General features: G+C 34.9%; 1 protein-coding gene across 1 annotated transcript; it reads right to left on the reverse strand.

Annotated features, from left to right (window-relative positions):
* Nucleotides 1-59: 59 nt before the first annotated feature.
* On the reverse strand, nt 60-12,576 carry LOC129256574 (plasminogen-like). The gene is made up of 6 exons (XM_064097833.1): nt 12,473-12,576; nt 11,264-11,350; nt 5,415-5,504; nt 4,311-4,400; nt 3,566-3,655; nt 60-3,094 (listed from the first exon to the last, which is right to left on the reverse strand). Exons 1-6 carry the CDS (start codon nt 12,567-12,569, stop codon nt 2,805-2,807), a joined length of 744 nt encoding a protein of 247 aa, XP_063953903.1. The 5' UTR covers nt 12,570-12,576; the 3' UTR covers nt 60-2,804.
* Between the last annotated feature and the right edge of the window lie 12,337 nt (nt 12,577-24,913).

Genomic DNA, 24,913 nt, shown 5'->3' on the forward strand with positions numbered 1-24,913 from the left:
CGACAATATCTTAATCAAAGGACACAAAGAGACATAGGCAAAACAATGAAAAACCATATGTATTCATTACGCCATTTAATTTGATAATATTCTTGTCAATCGGTTTAAACACGAATAACATCTTAACCACGAAGCTTTAATAGTCTATGTCACAAATATATTCAAAGTTTAGATTAAACGTCGACGTTTTCAGGTACAATGTCTTCCTGCAAATGAAACATTGTTTTAAAAAACACACGGAAATATATTGAATTAAATTCATCCAGTCGATCAGTTGTTTGCTCTTATGTATTCCTGAGGAATGTAACGGTTTGTACTTCTTAAGTTTCTTTGACAATATTCAGAAGGCTCGCTATTCATAATGTTCATTATTACCTATATAAGGCATTTTAAGAGATAGATAGATTAATGTCATATTTTGCTCGCTACTTTCAATCCGAGACCAACGGGGTAAACATTTGCTATTTTGCCCTCCGCCGGATTTGCCCATATGAATATTGCATGTACAAAACAGAGGGCAACATTGATCATATTTCTGCTAGTGCGCTTGCGCAGAAGGGGTCGATTTAAATCGCTAATTTTAGTATTTGCGAAATCTTGTTGGAACCAGTAGGAAAACCAACGCGTTAAAGATAGTGCGAAGCGCGATAATGGCATATGCATTCCCAGCTGATCAAACCTATTAAACCTATTATGTGCGCGTCATGCATGATGCGCGACGTCACAATTGCTTAGCACGGATTACTTTGCTAAGTTCGTTAAAAACTGGCATCAGTAGTAATAAGCAATTAGGCATATACATTGTTCTAAATAATAACTTAAATTGCACATTATACAGCTGTAGGTAATAATAATAATATACAAATAGCGAATAGGCATTAGTGCGATGGTTCGAGATTTCGCATGAGGTGAAAGAAAGATGCTCTATTCAACGAGGCGTTCGCCGAGTTGAAAAGAGCGTCTCTTTCTTTCACCGAATGCAAAATCTCGCACTATTGCACGAATAAGAATATTCGCTATTTGTGTTGTACAGCGCCTCGGAATTTAGCGAACATATAAAAAACAAGAGTTTTTCCCTGTAGTAATCTATGAAAAGGGAGCAAAAATATTGAAAGCAAAAAGCAAAATCCCACAAGCGCACATTACCTTGGGCAGCATTGCGCATTTAGCCAGCAGGCTTATACGCGTAGTGCACCTTAATTTTTACTGAGCGCAATTAATTAAATGGTATCGTGACGTCACCTCCTAAGCCGGGCAACGGTACATTTTGGATGGTACGTCTTGTGTGCAACGGTGCGAATGTTTGATATTCAGCCTCCCATTTGCTCGTGTACAACAAGCTAAGTAGGCGTTGTACAATACTGACTGGCTTTTTTTTTCGGGAAACACCAAATATGCTATAAACTAACCATATTGTCCTCGTCTAAAGACTAGGGCCAAGCGGGCGACATATTTGATGTCCCCCTAAGGGCAGTCAATGTTTATATAATATTAAATGGCTAAGAATGGAATGACAGAAATATTCCAAGAATTTGGGCAATATTCCACGAATCGCAGATGAGTGGAATATAAGCCCTAACGAGTGGAATATTTCTGGTATTCCATGAAATAAAGCCATCCGATATCATTATCATCTATATACCCCGCAAAAAATGAAATAAAATAGAAAGAGGGAGAACTTTGATTGAACTTGTTATGCCATCAATTACCACACACGGCATCATCACTTCAAATTTGGTCGTTGACGTGCGACTCACATGTATTTAATTATGACGTCACTAAGCGTCATTGTACTCTATGCTCTATGCTGCGCTTTGCATTGCGTTCATTGATGTACTCGTTGTTTATTTCACGCATTCGCACTAATATGGTCTCATATTCAACAGCAATTTTGTACAGGAGCTATTAATGGGATATTCGTCGGATTTCGGTACTATTTAGGGATGCGCTCTGATACTGCACGGGCAATTGATGCACACCAAAATACGCGTCTTTAATGCATCGCTAAAACGCTCTTTATAGATGATATTATATCCTACAATGATTAAATCCTATATCGTGATTGGTTCAAATAGCATCATGTATTTTAACTATGATATTGCGTGACGTCAAACCTCGATATTTGTTTTGCTATACCAACATTCTGACGTCATTATTTCAGAAAACTGGATATTAAGCTTTGGATATTAAGCTTAAATCTCGGGCGCACCGGTCAGCGAGCTCTCTGGCACTAATCCGCGTTCAGCTGAGCGCGGTGGGTTGGTGAAAAGTAGGTAATTAAACTCAAGTAACCGGACTCTGCAAGCTCAGCTCATAGATTTTGGATCTAAATAATTGCAAGTAGGATATTAAACAAATATATCGGGAGTTTCCTTCGAAAGCATAGTGGGATTTATTAATCCTCGGTTGAACTGGCAAAACTACTATATTACCCTCGGAGCTTCGCCCCTCGGGAAAAAAATAGTAATTGCCAGACCAACCTCTGATAAATAATTCCACTATACTTGCTCAAAGCCTGATATATTTGTTTAATATATAATTATTCACAAGGATCGTTATTCATAAGGTAATATTTGTTTAGTGGCATACAGGTGAGGGGGGAGGGCTTTGAGGGTGCTTGCCCCCCCCCCCAAAAAAAAAAAAATCACGACCAAGAAAAACTTTAAAAAATAAATTTAGCCTATTAATACGCCACATCTCGCCCCCTCAAAGCTTTTGGCTCATTACGCCTCTGTATTTTGTTTCATATCAGATTGTTGTTGTAAATGGACATGCACTTTAAGAATAGGTCGCGGCACCTCCCTTTACATTGAATCCGGTGTACATTCATCTTTGGGGGTCCCAATGTCGCAATATTCCCAGCGGCTCAACGGTGACATGGTATAACACCAGGCATACTCTTCCCCGTCGGGGTTGCGGCAAAAATTATGGTCCCCAAGCCCAGCGTCTGAGTAATTCACCGGGGTCCGGGTGTGAGAATGAGGTTGCTGTGATGTCCAATTTTGACATGTCTTATTGCTATAAGTGATGGATACCTCACCTCTGTAATCGCTTCCATTCACCATTGCATAGCATTCATTAAAACCGATGAGACCTTGGTAGAAAAAAAAAACATACATTTTGGGAGAATGAAGCTTTACTCAGGATTATCAAAGTATGAATATTTTCTTTAAATAAAATAGAATTAGTTAGAGCTACCACTGATAAAAACAATAAAACACGAAAACTACTAAACTTCACAAATCTTACTGAAATCACGAGCGCAAATTGGCAATGTAGTTATTATTATATCATGATTGCAAAAATAAGATACGATGAACTTCTTGCGCTGTATTCTTCTTTTCTATAGCAAATTGAAGACAAACCTTATTTTTAAAAATATATAATAGAAATTAAATCATGGAAGAACTTTTGTTTAAGAAAACTGGATTTTCAAGTATATTTTGTTAAAAAGGGGATTTGCAGTGGCCTTCTGTTCTATAATTTAACCGTTGAGTAAAGTTTAAAAGGGCCTTCTAACATTTTATGTTAAAGTTGAATATTATGAAAACAATTAATTTCTTACTAGTTTTGACATTGTTGGTAGAGAGGAATGGTGTTGATGGTGGAGGTGATGGGGTAGTAATGGTAGTCATTGCAGTCACCGTAGAGTTAACTTTGTGCATTCCAGTTAGAAAATTAGTGGATAATAAACCAGAATTGCAAAGACATTCATTAATAAAGTACACGTAAACCATTACTTCTAATTTATCTTCCTATTATTTTTACTACTACTACTACTACTACTACTACTACTACTACTTCTACTACTACTACTACTACTACTACTACTACTACTACTACTACTTCTACGTCTTCTTCTTCTTCTCCTTTAAATATTCGTCTTCTTCTTCTACTTCTACTGTTTCTACTTCTACTACTACTACTACTACTACTACTACTACTACTACTTCTACTATTACTACTACTACTACTACTACTACTACTACTACTACTACTACTACTACTACTTATACTACATGTACTACTACTACTACTACTTCTATTATTACTACTACTACTACGACTACCTTTACTATTACTACTATGTATTTCTTCTATTGCTGTTGCTGCTGTTACTTCTTCTCACATATAAAACAATGTTTTTTATATTACTTATTTGTGTTCATGATCAACTATAAGTATATTTTGTTGAAACAAAAATTTTGCAGTAGCCTTCTGATCTATTATTCAACCGTGAGCGAGGTTTAAAGGGGCCTTCCAACATAGGCACGTTGGGTTGAACATTATAAATACAATCAATTGCTTACTATTTTGAAAGTTGCTAGTAGAGAGGGTAGGTGTTGTTGGTGGTGGTGATGGCGTAGTCATGGTAGTCAATGCGGTCACCGTAGAGTTAACTTTGTGCATTCCAGTTAGAAAATTAGTGGATAATAAACCAGAATTGAAAAGACATGTATTAATAAAGTACACGTATACCATTACTGCTAATTCCTCTTCCTATTATTTTTACTACTACTACTACTACTACTACTACTACTACTTCTACTACTACTACTGCATTTACTACTACTACTACTACTACTATTACTACTAATACTACTACTACTACTACTACTACTACTACTACTACTACTACTACTCTTACTACTACTACAACTTCTTCTTCTTCTACTACTGCTAAGTACTACATGTTCTTCTTCTACTACTACTACTACTAAAACATGTACTACTAGTACTACTACTGCTACTTATACTACTACTACTACTACTACTACTACTACTACTATTACTACTACTACTACTACTACTACTACTACTACTACTACTACTACTATTACTACTACTACTACTATTACTACTACTACTACTTCTACTACTACTACTTATACTACATGTACTATTACTACTACTACTACTTCTATACTACTACTGCATCTACTACTACTGCTGCTGCCGCTACTACTACTACTTTTCTACTAATGCCTTTTCTACTACTACTACTACTACTACTACTACTACTACTACTGCTACTTCTATTATTACTACTACTACTACTACGACTACCTTTACTATTACTACTATGTATTTCTTCTATTGCTGTTGCTGCTGTTACTTCTTCTCACAAATAAAACAATGTTTTTTTATATTACATGTACTTATTTGTGTTCATGATCAACTATTATTATTTTCTTCCATTAAACATGTATGATTTTAATTCGCATGCTCCAAATATGAATGTCATGTATTGATCTATTCATTTTAATACGAAAACTGGATTATCAAGTATATTTTGTTGAAACAAAACTTTGCAGTAGCCTTCTGATGTATTATTCAACCGTGAGCGAGGTTTAAAAGGGCCTTCCAACATAGACACGTTGGGTTGAACATTATAAATACAATCAATTGCTTACTATTTTGAAAGTTGCTAGTAGAGTGGGTAGGTGTTGTTGGTGGTGGTGATGGCGTAGTCATGTTAGTCAATGCAGTCACCGTAGAGTTAACTTTGTGCATTCCAGTTAGAAAATTAGTGGATAATAAACCAGAATTGAAAAGACATGCATTAATTAAGTACACGTATACCATTACTGCTAATTCCTCTTCCTATTATTTTTACTACTACTACTACTACTGCATTTAGTACTACTACTACTACTACTACTACTACTACTACTACTACTATTACTACTACTACTAATACTACTACTACTACTACTACTACTACTCTTACTAATACTACTACTACAACGTCTTCTTCTTCTTCTTCTTCTACTACTGCTACTACATGTTCTTCATCTTCTACTACTACTACTAAAACATGTACTACTAGTACTACTACTGCTACTTCTACTAATACTAGTACTACTACTACTATTACTACTACTGCTGCTACTGCTACTGCTGCTGCTGCTGCTGATCATACTACTACTACTACTGCTACTAATACTACTACTACTACAGTGCCGGCCGCGGGAAACGTCACGGTGCGCCCTTAGTCTACAAATGTAGACCCACATCTGCAGTGTGTGTATCACAGCTGATTCAACGAGTCTGCATAGCAGACTAGGTCTACTGAGGCTGCAGAAATGGCTCGCTTCGCTCGCCCTTTCAGGCTGGTTTGCTTCGCAAACCAGCAGATCCCACCTCACGAGCCATTCAGAGTCTGCATAGCAGACTAGTGCGCCCTAGGGTGAACGCGGTAGCCCGTAGCGGACATTTGAGGGGAGCGGACGAGGGTAGACGCCTGCGGCTGATGCCCTAGGGTATATGTGCCCTAGGGTAGTGCCCGCGAGTGCATATCCTAGGGTGTTTCCCTAGGGTGTTCACCCGTGCATTCTTGGTCGAATTGACACATTCGTTCAAGACTACATGTGACTTTTATTTCATATCAAGCATATGTTTTCGAGGCCGTTTTTTCACATTTATCGTGGATAAAATCTGTTATGAATTTTAAAAAGTTTTGGGTTGATAACTGAGATGTTAGGTTTTTTCACGTAAAGGGTCCTTTCCTATTAATATTCTTCCCGTGGTCGTCCGTTATTTTATTCACTGACATGGTTAATCGTGATCGTAAATGGGTTTCTGACATTGGAGCTGGTATTTGTCGATGTTGGCCCTACATTCCGGAGGTCGTCCTTGAACTATTTACTCTATTCCCTGCATGGTCATCCTTTATTTTATACCCTGATATGCCGTTCAGGCGCGGATCCACGAGATGCTGATAAAAGGCCCGTTAAAACTCGAAGAATATTTCAAATGTTTTCAATTTCTTACATTGTTCATAAGGATATGAGATTAGGTGTATATAGTTCACGCTGAAAGGAGAGGAATGGGTACGTATGGAGAAAAAACTTATCTCAAAAGATAGAGAATGGATCCTTGACTCCATTGCATTAAATCACAATTGTGTCCTATTTTTTTTTATACAAGTTTGTATGATACATGTATGTATCACACGTAAGGCGTAAGGAAATAATTTAACCTAATGCATTAAATTGGTTGTCAATCCAATTTCCTTAATTGAACAGTTTAGTTGCAAAAGGGCTTAGGTCCACTTTGGACCATTCTGAGAAAAACCATGTTTTTTATTCTCACTTACTGCAATATTCTTATGAGAAAAAGAAATCTACCTGTCTTTAATTTTTTTCTATATATTCTTTTAAAAACTTTCATTGTGGACCTAACCCCTTTTGCAAGTAAACTGAAATGAATCCAATCTATTTTGATTAAAATAGTGATTTTTCTTTGCCACTTTTATTCACGTTTTCATGTAAATTTCAATTTTTTTTTTTCATCAAAACGACTAAAAATTTAGAAGTTTTGAGACAGAAAAAAAATAAAATTTATGAACAATGGACCTAACCCCTTTTGGCAAATGAGCTCTTCAGAAGAGTTTGTTTGCAAAAGGGGTTAGGTCCATTCCAAAAAAAAATAATTTTTCTTAATTCTCCTATATTGCGTATTCTTATGCGAAACTAAATTTTCAAGATTCCCTACCATGACAACATAAAATTGGGTATACAAGAAATCTACCTTTATTCATATTTTTTAAAATATTATTTTCCAAAAACATTCGGTGTGGACCTAATCCCTTTTGCAACTAAACTGAAATGGACCTTACCCCTTTTGAAAAAGGTGATTTTTCTTTGCCATTTTTGATCAATTTTAACTAGGAATTTCAACTTTTCTTTGGTATCATCTTATAGAGCTACTAAAAATCTATACATTGAGACCAAAAAATCAAATTTGATTAAAAATGGACCTAACCCCTTTTGCAAGTGAGCTCTTCAATTCTTGGTGGACAGAATTTGGACAGATATAGAATGAATTACAAATAATAAATAGGGATATGACATATAGTTTGAACATTGCATATTTAGTGAGATATGTAGGAGGGGAATTTTAGATATTAAGTTTGTATTTCATTTTATTTTAAGTTTTAATTTCATTTTACAATTCTTCCGCTCTCCTTACTTTATTCACCGTCTTCCATCTCCTCCCCTTCCCTTTTCCGTGCCACACGTAGCTGTGGGGGGCCCCCTGGCGGAGTTCACCAGGAAAAAAAAAACGGGAAAAGAAAAAAGGGGGAGAAAGAAAGGGAAAGGAAATAAAAAAGAGGAAAGGGGAAAAGAAAAGGGAAATGGAAAAGAAAACTAAGAAAAACATAAAAAGGGAAAACGGAAAGAAAACGGGAAAAGGAAGGAGAGGAGAGCATGTGAGAAAGAACAATTTTCACCGATATACAAATACATTAGCATGGTTAGGGAAATAAATTAAAGATGAAAAAGGTAAACAAAAGCTGGAAATTAAGGTAGAATGGAATGAGCCAAAATCTAAATTGGAAAATAAAGAAAAAGGACAAGATAACACTACCGGGCTGCCGAGGATTGAATCTAACGATCGGGAAGAAAGATGGATGGTATATAGCATAATGTTGTATGACAGGCTATCATAAACTTGCTAAATCTCCAAAGATACCGCGGGCTCTGTCCAAGAGTCAAAACCTGTGCAGTGGGGTTCTTCATCTGTAACCTTTAAAGGGCTCTGTAACGGGCCCCTATATGGACACTTCCTGCATTAAGCTTTGCATTGAAGCACTAGCGTACGGGGGAGGGGTGGTTCCACAGCCAATGGGAAGTAAAAGAAAACAAAGGAGGCAGTGAAATGAGATGAATGAAAAAAATATATGACATATGATATTTGCTATGATGTAAAAATCTATCACATAATTAGAATTTCATTTCAAGAGGCCATTTTCTTTCTGGCTCGCTTTGCTCGCTGGCGACTTTAGACAAATTTTCCCACATTTGCTACATGTATAGGTGTGTCCCCAAAAATATTTGGATGATAACGGTACACAACTACATTGAATTTATGTGTTGTGTGAAAGATATATAAATATACACGCAATTTGATTAAAATTAGTGGCAATTTCTAAGGTTTAAAATGGCTTTAATATCAATAGTAAAGCACTGTTGTATGGATGAGTTTGGACTATGACCCCAAAAAGTTCTATAACCAAACAAAAAAGGAGGAAAAAACAAAAGTAAAGCAAAAGTGTATTATATTTTTCTGAAGATCACGTCAAAATCTATCTTCATGTAATATTCTCATGAAAAGAAGATTTTTTTAAATCTCGCTTGCTTCGCTTGCCCGGGACTTATATTAAACTACTTCTTGCCACAAGCGCCATACTGAGGCCCCTTCAGTATATAGAGCTTCGCCCTGATGCGCACAATCATAACAAAAATCCTGTTCACCGTGGCGTACAAAAAAAGAAAGAAAATGAAAGGCAGAAAGGTGAAATATGATATTTTTTAACATTATGTCAAAATCTATCACAAAATTTGATTTTTGCAATAAAACTGTCAAAATTTTTGCTCGTTCGCTTCGCTCGCATTTATATGCATTTTTGCCCGATACACCATACCGCCCCCTCAAAAATTTTGCCTTATGACGCCATTGCCTGTTCCATGATACGACCGGGAAATGTTTTGCCCTTGCCCCCCCCCCCCCCGTTCACAGACCCCTGTTACGCCCCTCCCCCTATCCCGTTTATTATAATAAAGGTTTATAAAATATCAATACCGAAATGAGACAAAATGACAATAAGTTGGGGCTTTTGCCTTCCGTGCATGATCTGATGTCGAAAGAACACGCCGACGTCGGATCGTAATCGACAACCACCTAGAAATCAAAGAAAGATCGTGGCACAAAAAAGGAGGCGGTGAATTATCATAATTATCATGAGTCGACCTCGTGCATGACCGATGTCATAAACACGTCGTGGCGTCGTATCGTAATCAACGATCATCGTGATTATTTCCAGCGAAAGGAAATGATAAATGAGCACTGAAAAAAATTGTCAATGACTCGGGGAAGGCCTTCGTCCGAGAATATCTATATGTATAGATTCATTGCGGTAAACGACAAATATTAAGTTCGATGTTCCAGTCAGGGTGACCAGATTTCACAAAATTAAATACGGGACAATCAATAAAGCCCTATGTAGCATCGGATTGACCGATCGAGCCAGGTCAAAAAAAAAAGGCTACACGATGTTAGACTTGTTAACAAAATATATTAAGAAAGGGAAGGGAGGGTGTGCGGAAGAAAGAAAAGAGAAAGAAAAGAGGAAAGAAGAGTTAAGTTTTAAAAAAAAATAGAGTTAAGAAAGAACAAAATTATGGAAAGATTAAAAGGAAAAAAAGTTAGAATAAAAGGATGAAAGAAAGAATAAAAGACAGAAAACGGTTTCCGTCATTACTTGAAATGAATAAAAGAAAGAATCTAAATAAAGGAAGGGAAGATGAATGAATGTGTGATAGAAAAAAACATAAGGAGAGAAAAGAAAACAGTAAGAAAAAAGGAGGAAAAGAGAAAGGAAGGAAAGAAAAGTAATTTCTTCATTATTTGAAAAAAAAACAAAGACAGAAGATAAACAAGAAGGAAGGAAGGAAGAAAGGGAAAGAAAGAATAAGGGAAAAGAATTAAAAGGGAAAAAAGAAATTAAAGAATGAAAGAAAGGATGAAAGAAACGAAAACAAATATTATCTAAAATAAAAAAAATGTAAGCTACAATAGATTTCGATTACGCTAGTTTAAAAACATAATGGTATATCACAAGATATCCGAAGTACATTCACATGTAAACATAATGCAAGGGTACTCTAGGGTAAATGCGGGCACGGCCAGTATTATTTAGGACGCGGGAAATTGCAGGTGCGGGTAAACACCCTAGTCCGCTCCCCTCGAATACCCTCGGTTAGACGCGAAAGCGCCCTCGGTTGTTTGCGTCCTCGGGCGTCACGTTTCCTGCGGCCGGCACTGTACTTCTACTACTACTTCTACTGCTGCTGCTGCTACTACTACTAATACTACTACTACTACTTCTTATTCTGTTATTACTACTACTACGACTACTTTTACTATTACTACTATATATTTCTTATATTGCTGTTGCTGCTGCTACGTTTTCTCACAAATAAAACAATGTGTTTTTCTAATATTACTTATTTGTGTTCATGATCATCTTTTATTATTTTCTTCCATTGAACATGTATGATTTTACTTCGCATGCTCCAAATATGAATGTCATGTATTGATCTATTCATTTTATTACGAAAACTGGATTGTCAAGTATGTTTTGTTGAAACAAAATTGTTTGCAGTGGCCTTCTAGTATTCAACCGTGAGCTAGGTTTAAAGGGGCCTTTAACATAGGCACGATGGGTTGAACATTATAAATATAATCGATTGCTTACTATTTTGGAAGTTGCTAGTAGAGAGGGTAGGTGTTGGTGGTGGTGATGGCGTAGTCATGGTAGTCAATGCGGTCACCGTAGAATTAACTTTGTGCATTCCAGTTAGAAAATTAGTGGATAATAAACCAGAATTGCAAAGACATTCATTAATAAAGTACACGTAAACCATTACTTCTAATTTATCTTCCTATTATTTTTACTACTACTACTACTACTACTACTACTACTACTACTTCTACTACTACTACTACTACTACTACTACTACTACTACTACTACTACTACTACTACTACTATTACTACTACTACTACAACTACTAACACTGCTACTGTTACTACTACTACTACTACTTCTACAATTTCTACTACTGCTGTTGCTGTTGCTACTACTTCTTACAAGTAAATGCGGTCACCTTAGAGTCAATTTTATGCATTCCAGTTAGGGAATTAGTGGATAATAAACCATAATTGCAAAGACATTCATTAATAAAGCACATATACTGCTGAATAATTTTTATATTGTTTTTACCACATTTACTACTACTACTACTACTACTACTATATACTACTACTACTACTGCTTGTACAACTACCCCTAATATTACTACTACAACTACTAACACTGCTACTGTTACTACTACTACTACTACCTCAATTTCTACTACTGCTGTTGCTGTTGCTACTTCTTCTTACAAGTAAAACAGCAATGTTTCCAAGTACTACTCATTTGTGTTCATGATAATCGTTATTTTTTCTTCTTCCTTTAAACATGTCTGATTTGCCCGATATATAGGGACACTTCGCTGACCGGCGAGTCCAAGAGATTGCATGATCTGTGACGTCAACATAGTCAATGATGGAATAGTGCACTATTCCATTATTGACATCACGGAATAATAAATTTTCTTTAGTGGGCGTTTTGTTTCAACAGCATACCTATAATATCTTTGGTCACGTGAGGATATTTGAACCAATCACTATACAGGATTTAATTTATGTAGGATATAATCTAATTTACATGTACTAGGATAAATAACTTATGCTGAATAGGGCACTTTTCATGAAGCTGTCGTGAACAAATACAACTTAAAAGTAGGAAAGGATAGAAATTGAAATGAACTAGCCCCCGAAATGACATCTTTGCTTTCGAATTAAAATTGTGCAATGGCGGGCAAATTGAAAAAAATACATGTAGTTTAATCTTACTCACCTTTACTGCAACTGATTCCTCCAAATCCTGGATGACAATGACAGTCGTAGCCGAGTAAAGTCTCCTCGCACCAGCCATAATGACAAGGCTCTCTCATGCAATCTTGGGAAATAGAACACAAGAAATTTGCTATGTAAATCCCCGCCCCTTATTTGAAAAGGGATGAAAATTATGTAATATTAAAAAAGCATTAGAAACGAGCCACGTTTATGAATGATTAAAGAAATTATGCACCTGTCCTGCAAAAACGATTGGGCACACAAACAGAAAACTCCAACGAGTCCTCAAAGACTGTTCTACCAAGATTGAGAATTTACATATTTACCCTCTTTGATTCGATTCACTATACTAATTTCAATTCAATTCAATTCTTTTATTTCCATATTCAAATTCAAATCGTACAATATAAAAAAAAACATGATAAAAATACAAACAAAGGTTGATTATAAATGACAAAATACAAAAAATACCAGTACCAAAAGCAACAAAAATACAAAAAACACCCAAAGAAGCAGAACGTATGTAATCTGAATACGGAGGAATTGCCAAAAAGCCAAAGACGCTTATCGAGGGCAATCCCAGAATAAGAGTAAAACATGACATTTATATCATGAGATACAGGGAGTGCGAGACAGACAGGCAGAAATCTGAGAGAGGAGGATTGGAGAGAAAAGGGAGAAAGATAGGAAAAAGATGAGAATAGATAATTGATATAAATGATTAGATAACGAAGAAGAAAAAACATGCTAATTATATTAAAAAATCCACACTAGTATATAAGCCTTATATTTACGTTTAAATGTTAACAAAGTCGGACATAATTTAAGTTCATCTGGAATATTATTCTAGCATTTAGAACCAATGAAAGCAATGGTAGTTTTTGAGAAATTAAGTTTTAAGAAAGGTAAACGTAAATCCCCTTGTGCCCTAGTACTATATGAATGTATTGCACTATTCTTAGTAAAAAGATCATTAAAACTCATAAGCAGTATACATGTACCTTTGAAGTAAGAATACATAAATATGGAAACTTGTAGGTGATTAATTTGAAAAACATTTAAAACATTCATTTTCTTGAAAAGAGGAGAGCTGGTTTAAAGGTGGAGCATTGCACATAACCATATTTGCACGCTTTTTTAGTATATACAATCGGTTTAAAATAGTAATTCCACAGTTTCCCCAGACAATATTACAGTAAGACAAATGGGGTAAAATCATTGAATTGTATAGCTTCATTAATACTTAAAAAGGCACAACAAGTTTAATACGGTTTATAACACCAATAGCCTTAGCTATCTTAGACGATATATTATTAACATGTTCATTCCAAGTAAGTTTTTCATCGATTAATATACCTAAGAAATTTGTATGTTCTACTCTTTTGATATTGACATCACCTATCTGAATTTGCATATTAGAATTATGTAATGAATATTTTTTAGATTTAAAAAGCATATATGAAGTTTTGTCAAAATCAAATATCAAACGAATGGATATAAACCACTTGTAAATATTTTCTTATTCAGTATTGACAATAACAATTGTTTCATTTAAGTTTTGACCTGAAATAAATAAATTAGTATCGTCTGCAAACATAATTGGACAAAAATATTTACTAACAAATTGAAAATCATTTACAAATATTAAAAAGAGCAAAGGCCCGAGGATTGACCCTTGTGGCACTCCGACAGCTATTAAATCAAGTTGATTCTAGTTTCTGCAATAATATATGGTGATCAATGCAATCAAACGCCTTTGAAAGGTACATAAATATTCCAATTAAAACCTTTTTCTGTTAAAAAACATTGGCAAGAGCAGTGCTCGTTGAGTGACCTTGTCTAAAACCAAATTGTCTTTCATATAAAATATTGTTTTTATCAATATAATTCAATAATTTATTATATACTTTTTTTTCTTCAAATGTCTTGGTAAAAACAGATAAAAGAGAAATCGGACGATAGTTAGAAACCTTTTCTTTGTCCCCTTTTTTAAAAACTGGAATTACTTTAGCCACTTTGAGTTAATCGGTGAATATTCCTAACTCTAATGACATATTAAAAATATTGCACATAGGTTGTAAAATAAAACATAACGACTTTTTAAAAACTTCAATATTGATATCATCAAATCCCGGACTTTTATTTACCTTGAATGACTTGACTACATCAATAATATCAGCTGGACTCACTGGAGTTACAAACATGGAATGATCTATTTTTCTTTTCATAAAAAATGATAAATGCAAGTCTCTCGATGGTAAACTAGTTATAAGTTTGGATCCAATTGTACTGAAGTAACTACTAAACTGTCTAACAATTTCAACCGTGTCTTTGGTTGTCACATCATCATCGTCCTTAATAACTGTACACTGATCTTTGACTTTACGTTTGTTAATAACTTCATTAATGGTCTTCCATGTTTTACTAATATTACCGTTAAGTTGAGTAAATTTGTTTACATAATATTTCCGTTTACATCTTCTAACTTTAGTATTGAATTCATTTCTGTATTCTTTGTATCTATTTCTTTTACTCAATGTTGGATCTTTAATGAATTTACGATATAAATTATGTTTCTTTTTACACATCTTCCGTAAAGTACTATTAAACCATGGTTTATTATCTTTAACATTTGTATTTGAAAAAGTTTGAGAGGGAAACATTCATCATATAATTTCTTGTATTGAGTATAAAATGCATCAAAACTATTATTGACATCAGTTAAATTATATAAAACAAAAGACCAATTTTTTTGCAACCCCATACAAAGTCGGAAAATTGAATCACTATTAATACTTCGCTTTTGGTAAAAAGAATGTAAAGAATTGCACTTTTTATAATTTGAAATTGCATATATTGCACAATGGTCACTAAAATCACATGTAAGAATTCCAGCACGACTAACACTATCTGGTACATTAATAAAAACATTATCTATGAGTGTGGCACTCTCAGAGGTAACTCGAGTAGGTTTGGAAATTAGAGGAGAAAATGAAAATGATGTTAATAAATCTAAAAATGTTTTTGATAGTTGAGAATTGTGCATCAAGATCATGTTGATAAATTTCATTTGATTTTGTTCATTTATTGTTAATTGTCACGTACATGGTTACCCAAATATTCTCCCCCTGCAGTGAAAGCGTCAAAATGCGTTCTAAAAACATAATTAAATTATCCTAAACTCAATGAACGTCTATCATAAAAAAACATAAAGCAAACAAACAGTAGACCATCCGATATCACACAACTGTGTTAATTGCCAATGACATTTCCACCGAACATACTTAACCCGATTTACAACTTAATGTATACATCATGTTGCCTTTTTCAGTCTGATTGTATATGAATATTTGATAACGCGCACAATACCTATGATCCAATTTGTGCATAGGTTAAGCTTTTATAGTCCAGGATAGAAGAGGCATAACCTTGTTTTTTCCTATATACAATATTTTTAATGGTTTCTTGTCAAAACATAATTAAGTTATCCTAAACTCAATGAACGTCTACCAAAAAACATAAAGCAAACAAACAGTAGACCATCCGATATCACACAACTGTGTTAATTGCCAATGGCATTTCCACCGAACATTCTAAACCCGATTTACAACTTAATGTATACATCATTGTGCCTTTTTCAGTCTGATTGTATATGAATATTTGATAACGCGCACAATACATATGATCCAATTTGTGCATAGGTTAAGGTTTTATAGTCCAGGATAGAAGAGGCATAACCTTGTTTTTTCATATATACAATATTTTTAATGGTTTCTTGTCAAAACATAATTAAGTTATCCTAAACTCAATGAACGTCTACCAAAAAAATAACATAAAGCAAACAAACAGTAGACCATCCGATATTACAAAACTGTGTTAATTGCCTATGACATTTCCACCGAACATTCTAATTCTAATTCTAATTGTATATGAATATTTGATAACGCGCATAATACCTATGATCCAATTTGTGCATAGGTTAAGGTTTTATAGTCCTGGGGCCAATTTCATAAAGAGTTGCTATCATACATGTAGCAAGTTGCTATGATAGCAACTCTGGTAGAATAGCAACTTTTACTTGCTATGCTAGCAACTTTGCATTTCATAAAAGCACATTCGCTGGAAAGTCAGCTTGACTTTCCAGCGGATTATTTGAATAGTCATGTACGAGACTGATTAGGGGGAAATCCCCTTCCTCTCCACTTTTTTTTCAATTCAAGTCACAAGTTTAGGTAGAAAGCACTGACGGATCCGGGGATGGGGGGGGGGGGGGGGGCACAGCCAGCCCGTGCCCACCCCCCCCCCCCTTTGAGAAGCAAAATAAGAAAAAAATGAAAGTGAATATTTTTTGTTCTTTTTGCTTGTTAATTTTTTCGGGAGCGAAATTATTATTTTGCAGCTGCAAACAGTGTCTGCAGCATAAGACTAGCCGTTGAAGCAGAGTGATGGCTTGCAATAATCCTGATTTTGGAAGAGAATAAGAAGAAAATATTCATTTTCAGAGCATTCTTTCTCCATTGTGTATGTTTTCAGATAATTTATGTATTTTAGCCCTATGCCAGGGGAAAAAATTATTTTGAAAAAGTGAAAATGTATCATTATCGCTGGTCGAAATTTCACCTTCAACAAATTTTCTACCGCACAATTTTAATCCCAGTCCTACACTTGACTATTTGTGTCGGTAATGCATGGTTGTATCAACAACACGGCAGGCGCAGGCCACTGCTGGTGCAGTACTGTTAAAAATCACCCTGAAGCATGTAAATTTGTAGGCTCTAATTATGTATGAAACACCGAAAATGACCTTAAAATAATATTTTTGTTCATATTTGAAATGATTTTAAGTTTTTTAACAATGACCACAACTTTATTTTATTCTTTATTAGCATTATTATCAGACACCGCTCTAAATATCCGTTCTCTTGTAAGAGCCCTTTGGGCATGCATGAGCACAACGTACGCCATTCTTAACAATGAACTTGACATTGAAAAACCCCTTTACAGTGTCAACTTGACGCTCCCCCATGACCAGCGTCAAATATTTAACCCTATTTGACGCTCCAGTAAAAAGTTGACGCTCCTATTGGAGCGCCAACTTTTTATGAAATGCGCTGCAGCGTCAAATATTAAATTTGACGCTGCAAGTGAGAATTTGACGCTGTTTTGGGACTTGACGCTGACGCCTGTACCTTTATGAAATGGGCCCCAGGATAGAAGTAGCATAACCTTGTTTTTTTCATATATACAATATTTTTTAATGGTTTCTTGTCAATTCGCAAATTTTCCGCAAATTGGCAAAATCCAATCAGGCCGCCAAAATATGCAAATTACCCATGAAAATCATAAAATTGCCAGCAGACTGGGTATAAAATGTATGTAATTGTGTTGCAGGAGTGAAATAATGTTTTTTTATTATTATTTATTTTCTTGATATAAAATGCAAATAATTGTGATCTATGGACGAAGTAATGTATGAAAATCAGTAATGCTAACAAGATATATCATTTATTATGTCATGTATGGGAAAATTGTTGTATTTTATATTAAAAATAGCCGCCACTGGCCCAAACAGTATTATGTACTATAGCAAAGGGGGCCAAAAAAATGACAAGAGTGAACACTAAAATGCATATTATGCTAACAAGATATATCATTTATTATGTCATGTATGGGAAAATTGTTGTATTTTATATTATTTTAGCCACCACTGGCCCAAATAGTATTATGTACTATAGCAAAGGGGGCCAAAAAAATGACAAGAGTGAACACTAAAATGCATATTATGCTAACAAGATATATCATTTATTATGTCATGTATGGGAAAATTGTTGTATTTTATATTATTTTAGCCACCACTGGCCCAAATAGTATTATGTACTATAGCACAGGGGGCCAAAAAAAATCACAAGAGTGAGCACTAAAATGCATATTATTAAGATAAACAAGTGGAATACTGACTGATAACATAATTGTTCACAAAATATATTATTAAATATGCCATGTATGTCATAAATGTTGTATTTTGATATTCAAAATGGCCCCAAAAGCCCTAAAAGTACTATGTACAATGAGAAAGAGGACCAAACAAATCACAAGAGCGAGCACTGATATGCATTTATTTGTGATAAATAAATGAGATACTGTCTAAAAAACATAATTATTTAACAAAGTTTATCATTCAGGTTTAAAGTTTGTGTTTAATACTGTATTTTGGCTTTCAAAATGGCCGCCATAGACATTGATTGTATTATGTAAAATGCGAAATGAGAAATCAATTTTCACAAGAGTGAGCACCATAAATGCACGTAATTCTGATCTGTGAGTAAAATATTGTCTGAAAGCATAATTTCTAAGAAGATACTATCACTTCTCCTGCCAGGTAGGTGATAAATACTGTATTTTGAAAGAAAAAATGGCCGCTACAGGCCCTAACATTATTATGTACAATGTGAATGGGGACAAATTATTTTATTAACAGATTTTCGCTTTGCTTGACTTAATGGTGGTTTATGACTAAAATATTGTCTTAAAACATGATTACTAACGGAGTATATCATATTACATAAAATTTAGGTGATTAATGTTATATATCAAAATTCAAAATGCCCGCCTTATGAACTTTTGTGTATCTGTCCTCATTCAAATTGTACATGATACAGTAAGGGCCTATGGCGGCCATTTTCAACTTCAGAATGCAGCATTTATCACCTTAATTACATCAGATATGATATATCTCGTTAGAAACCATGGTTTTAGACAATATTTCACTCTTACATCACAATTATATACAATACTTATAGTCATGCAAAGCCAATTTTCTGTCAAAATTATATGTACCAAAGTACAATGTACATAATACTTTTAGGGCATATGGCAGCCATTTTGAATTTCAAAGTACAGCATTTATTACCTCAATGACCAACATGCGATGTATTCACTTAGAAATCATATTTAATACAAGATTTTTACTCGTACATTAAAGTTACATGCATATTTCATGATTCCCACTGAAAATAAGTTTCCCTAAACGCATGTAACATAATTTAGTTAGGGCTTGTAGCGGCTATTTTTTGAAAGTCAAAATACAGTATTTATCACTTACATGGCAGAAGAAGTGCTATATTTCATACAAATCATGCTTTCAAATAATATTTTTCTTATACGAAAGGATTATATGGATTTCATAGTCGAGCAAATCCAAATTCTTACAAAATTAAATGTCCCCATTTACATTGTATATAATACTGTTAGGTCTACAGGGGCCATTTTGAATTCAACAATACAACATTTATCTCATGCATGACAAAAGAAATGATATGTTTTGCTAGAAAACATGTTTTCAGACAATATTTTACTCGTATATCACAATTACATGCTTATGTTCTTATTCTTGTTTCTCCATTCGCATTGTGCATAACGTATAATGTGCCTATGGCGGCCATTTTGAATTTCAAATACAACATTTATCACATAAATTGCATCTTAAATATCATATTTCGTTAAAATTGTGTTTTTAACCAGTATTCCACTCTCTTATCTTAATAATATGCATTTTAGTACTCACTCTTGTGAACATTATACATATACTGTCAGGGCGTTTGATGGCTTTTTGAATACTAAAATGCTTCATTTTATGACATAACAAGTGATACATTTCGTTAGCAATCATGTTTTCAATATTAGTTCACAAAAAAATCAAAATTTCTTGCATTTAGTGCTCACTTTTGTGAAAATTATTTTCCCTCTTCATATTGTATATAATGTTGAATACAGCGGTCTTAGGCGGTCATTTTAAATATCAAGAAAATAGATATTTTTTTTCACAAATCGTTCTTACAGAGAGTATTTCACTCCTGCAACACAATTGGATATATTTTATAGCCAATCTGCTGGCAATTTTATGATTTTCATGGGTAATTTGCATATTTTGGCGACCATAATGGATTTTGCCAGTTTGCGGAAAATGCTCAAGGTTACACGAGTGACATTCAGATTCGTAATCAGCACCCTCGAATTGACATGACATCATAACAGAATATTGTATATATGAAAAAACAAGGTTTGGTCAATTTTCTATGGGGCCTATCCTGGACTATTACGAGCCTCTGGTAATCTTTAATGATGTCATAAAGGTTCGAAATTAGAGTGAGACCTCTTTCTTAAGACCATAAATAAGTTGCCTGAGTTAATTTAAAAGACAAGTCCACCCCAACAAAAACTTGATTGGAATAAAAAGATAAAAATCCAATAAGCATAACACTGAAAATTTCATCAAAATCGGATGTAAAATAAGAAAGTTATGACATTTTAAAGTTTCACTTCATTTCACAAAACAGTTATATTGACATCTCGGTTGGTATGCAAATGAGGGAACTGATGACATCACTCACTCACTATTTCTTTTGTATTTTATTATATGAAATATGAAATATTTTGATTTTCTCGTCATTGTCATGTGAAATGAAGTTTCATTCCTCCCTGAACACGTGGAATTCCATTATTTGAACATGTTGTGGTTCAGGCAAGGAGTATATTGTATAATTCAAACAATAAAAAACAAAAGAAATAGTGAGTGAGTGACATCATCAACTCTCTCATTTGGAAGTAACTGACTCGTTCATATAACTATTTTGTGAAAAATAAGCGAAAATTTGAAATGTCATAACTTTTTTTTTTTAATCCGATTTTGATGAAATTTTCAGCATTGTGCTTGTCTGATTTTTCTCTATTGATTCTAATCAATATTATTCTAAGGTGGATTTGACCTTTAATTTTCAGCTTTTCAAATACGCTCCAAAATAACCTCAACGTACCGCCACTATGAGCAGCATCAATTCCCCAATTACCCAATGCAGAAAAAAGTATATATTCATGTTTATTCTTGATTATATATATATATATATGTATAGATATATATATATGAGCTGCATTAATTCCCCAATTATCCCATGCAATTATGATCATATATATAAACCTGTATATATGAAAATGTACTTAAAGGACAAGTCCATCCCAACAAAAAGTTGATTTGAATAAAAAGATAAAAATCCAATAAGCATAACACTGAAAATTTCATCAAAATCGGATGTAAAATAAGAAAGTTATGACATTTTAAAGTTTCACTTCATTTCACAAAACAGTTATATTGACATCTCGGTTGGTATGCAAATGAGGGAACTGATGACATCACTCACTCACTATTTCTTTTGTATTTTATTACATGAAATACGAAATATTCTAATTTTCTCCCCATTGTCCTGTGAAACAAAGTTTTATTTCTCCCTGAACATGTGGAATTACCATTGTTTAACATTTTATGGTTCATAGTAGGCGGCAAGTAGTAAGAATTCCAAAAATTTTCTGTAGAATCAGATTTTTTGTGCTTATCCCCCTATTTTTAGGGTGCTGAATACGAATCTGCTTGTTGCCAAATTTATAAATGCCGTCTTCGACCGTTGCCATGGCAACGGATTAATTTCTCAAAAATAGCATGTATTCCCCTGTAAATGGTAGATAAACGTGATATAAATTAGCCAATAGATTGATTTCAAGGTTCCAATTAAATACAAATGAAATTCAAAAATATTTAAGATCATCAAAATGGTTCCAATTGGCCCGTTGCCATGGTAACGGCTCATTTTTCCTCCAGAAAAGTAAAAATTTTGATTTAAAGTTGTAGAATTTGTGTTTTGTTTAATTTCCCCGCGTTTAGGGTGTTAAACATAGGAGTGGGTTTGCTAAATGTATAAATACATTCTCATTCCATTGCCATGGCAACCAAATAATACCTAATTTGGTTAAAAAAAAATAACATGGTAAAAAAAGACAATGGCGAGAAATACAATAAAAGCGACCTAATCTACATGCGTTGGATTTTTACCACTCATTTAGAACAAAAACTACATTAAGTTATGCATGAGTTTATAGGAATGATAGGAATCGATGTTGCCTTGAGAATGCTTGAATTTGAAGATAAATATCAATATTGCAAATGGCCTGTTGCCATGGTAACATCTTATTTTTCTCAGAAAAGAACAAATTTTGATAAAAACATATAGAGTCACATTTTTTCTTTCATTTCCGCTAAGTTTAGGTTGCTAAAAATAAATATGCTTGTTGGTAAATATGTAAGTACCATCTCAGACCATTGCCATGGCAACCAAATACCAACTTATTTGGTAAAAAATAACATGTTGAAAAAGGTAATGGTGGAATGTACGGTAAAAACGAACTAATCTACATGACCAAAACCAATAACAAAACCAAAATTACGTAATTATTCTGCATGGATTCATTAGAATGATACAAATTGATGTTCCCTTGGCAACGCTTGATTTTATCAATAAATATCAATGTTGCAAATGGCCTGTTGTCATGGTAACGGCTCATTTTACACCAGAAGAGTTTTAATAAAAATATGTAGAGTACGATTTTTCTTTCATTTCCACCAAAGTATACACGTAGGTTGCTAAACATTAATTTTCTTGTTGCTGCTGCTTTGGTAGTGGTTAATTAATTTGATTTTATATGATAAATATCAATGTTGCAAATGGCCTGATGCCGTGGTAAACATCACTCCTCGCAAAGTTCCCTTCTGCATACTTTCAACCTGAAGAAAGTAAACTGTGAGCAGTTTGCCATAGATCTGGATACATATCTTCAGAGCATCCATGCACTCCCTACTCATTATGACACATTTTTAGAGCTGCTGAAGAAATCATCAAGGAAGAATATTCCACAAGAATGCCGTACAAGCTATACTCACGGCCGGCAGAAACACCAGATTCGGATCCTTGGGAATGACTCTACAAAGTCCCAATTTAGGTCCCAAGTTACTGCCGGCCAAGTGGCCAACCAGCTTCTAGTGAACATGTAGCCAAGGTAACCCTCATAATCACCCGCGAAGATCCAACCTACATGTAAAAGTGTGTGGACAGCCTGCCAAAAGTCATCTGAGTTCACAAGACCTTTCAGCATGAACGACTTGTGCAATGCTATCAAAGCAATGAAGATCAGCAAGGCAGTTGGATTGGATGATGTCCTCGATCTGTGAGCAGATGAAACATCTTGGACCTGTTGCAGTCCAACAGCTGCTTGACATGCTAAACTGTCTGAGTGAAAGCACAATGCCAAACTTATGGAGGAAATCAAGGGTAGTTGCCTTACTCAAGCCAGGCAAAAAACCAGCCAACGCAAAAAGCTACCGGCCCATATCTCTGCTTTGTCACACATACAATATCTTTGAAAGGCTCCTACTCAAACCACATTGCTCCCCTGGTGGCTGAGCTCCTCATTCCAGAACAGGCAGGATTTAGGCCAGGAAAGTCCTGTACTAGTCAACTGCTGAATCTGGTACAGTACATTGAAGATGGTGGCTTTGAGAAAGGGTTGATAACTGGAGCAGCCTTTGTTGACCTCATTGCAGCTTATGACACAATCATCGAATACTCACAAGGAAAGTCTTTGAGATGACAAAGGAAGGCTTAAGCTGACACATGATTCAGATCATGCTCTCAAATCAGCAGTTTTTGTGAATCTCAGTGGTTCGAGTAGCAGATGGCTGAGACACAAAAGGTCTCCGACAAGGAAGCATCATCGTCCCACTCTTTAGCATCTACACAAATGACCAACCAATCCACCAAATAATGAGAGCTACCTGTACGCTGATGACATTTGCATTGCTTCATAGAAATAGTCCTTTGAAGAGATGAAAAAGCACTCAGCGATGCTCTGGTAGGCCTGACTCCTTACTACGCTGCAAATCATCTCTGGGCAAATCCAGAAAAACCCAACTCAGTGCTTTTCACCTAAAAAACAGAGATGCAGACCAGTAACTAAGGTTCAGATGGTATAGAAAATGGTTGGAACACACCAGTAAGCCAATCTACCTCGACGCCACCCTAGACAGTTCCCTTACAAGGACCATGTTTCCAAGACAAAGGCTAAAGTTGGAGCAAGGAACAGCATCCTGAAGAAGCTTGCCAACATAAAATGGGAACAGATGCCAAAACCATCCGTGCGACAGCTCTTGCTCTATGCTACTAGACAGCGGAGTATGCAGTCCCCATCCGCTTTAGGTCATCACATGCTGCAAAGATTGATGCAGACCTGAATTCTGCTTGCAGAGCAATTACTGGCTGCGACAAAACAAAAGCAGATGATCTCTACCTACTGTGTGGTTTTGCCCATCCACACATCAGAAGATAGGTGTCAGCAAAGGTGGAAAAAAAACAAGCAAGAAGATCACCCTCTTTATCCACTCTTTAACTATGAACCTGCCAAAAAGAGAGTCAAAACAAGATGTAGCTTCCTTCACTCGACTGATTCCCTTGATGGGTCTGCTCACAATCAAAGGGTCACCCTATGGTCCAACCATCTACAGTCTGTGACGCACAAGCTCTCCTATGGACCTAGCGAATAACTTCCTAGGTTCAAGTGAGGA

This window comes from Lytechinus pictus, chromosome 3, assembly GCF_037042905.1.
Source record: "Lytechinus pictus isolate F3 Inbred chromosome 3, Lp3.0, whole genome shotgun sequence".
Lineage (NCBI taxonomy): Eukaryota > Metazoa > Echinodermata > Echinoidea > Temnopleuroida > Toxopneustidae > Lytechinus > Lytechinus pictus.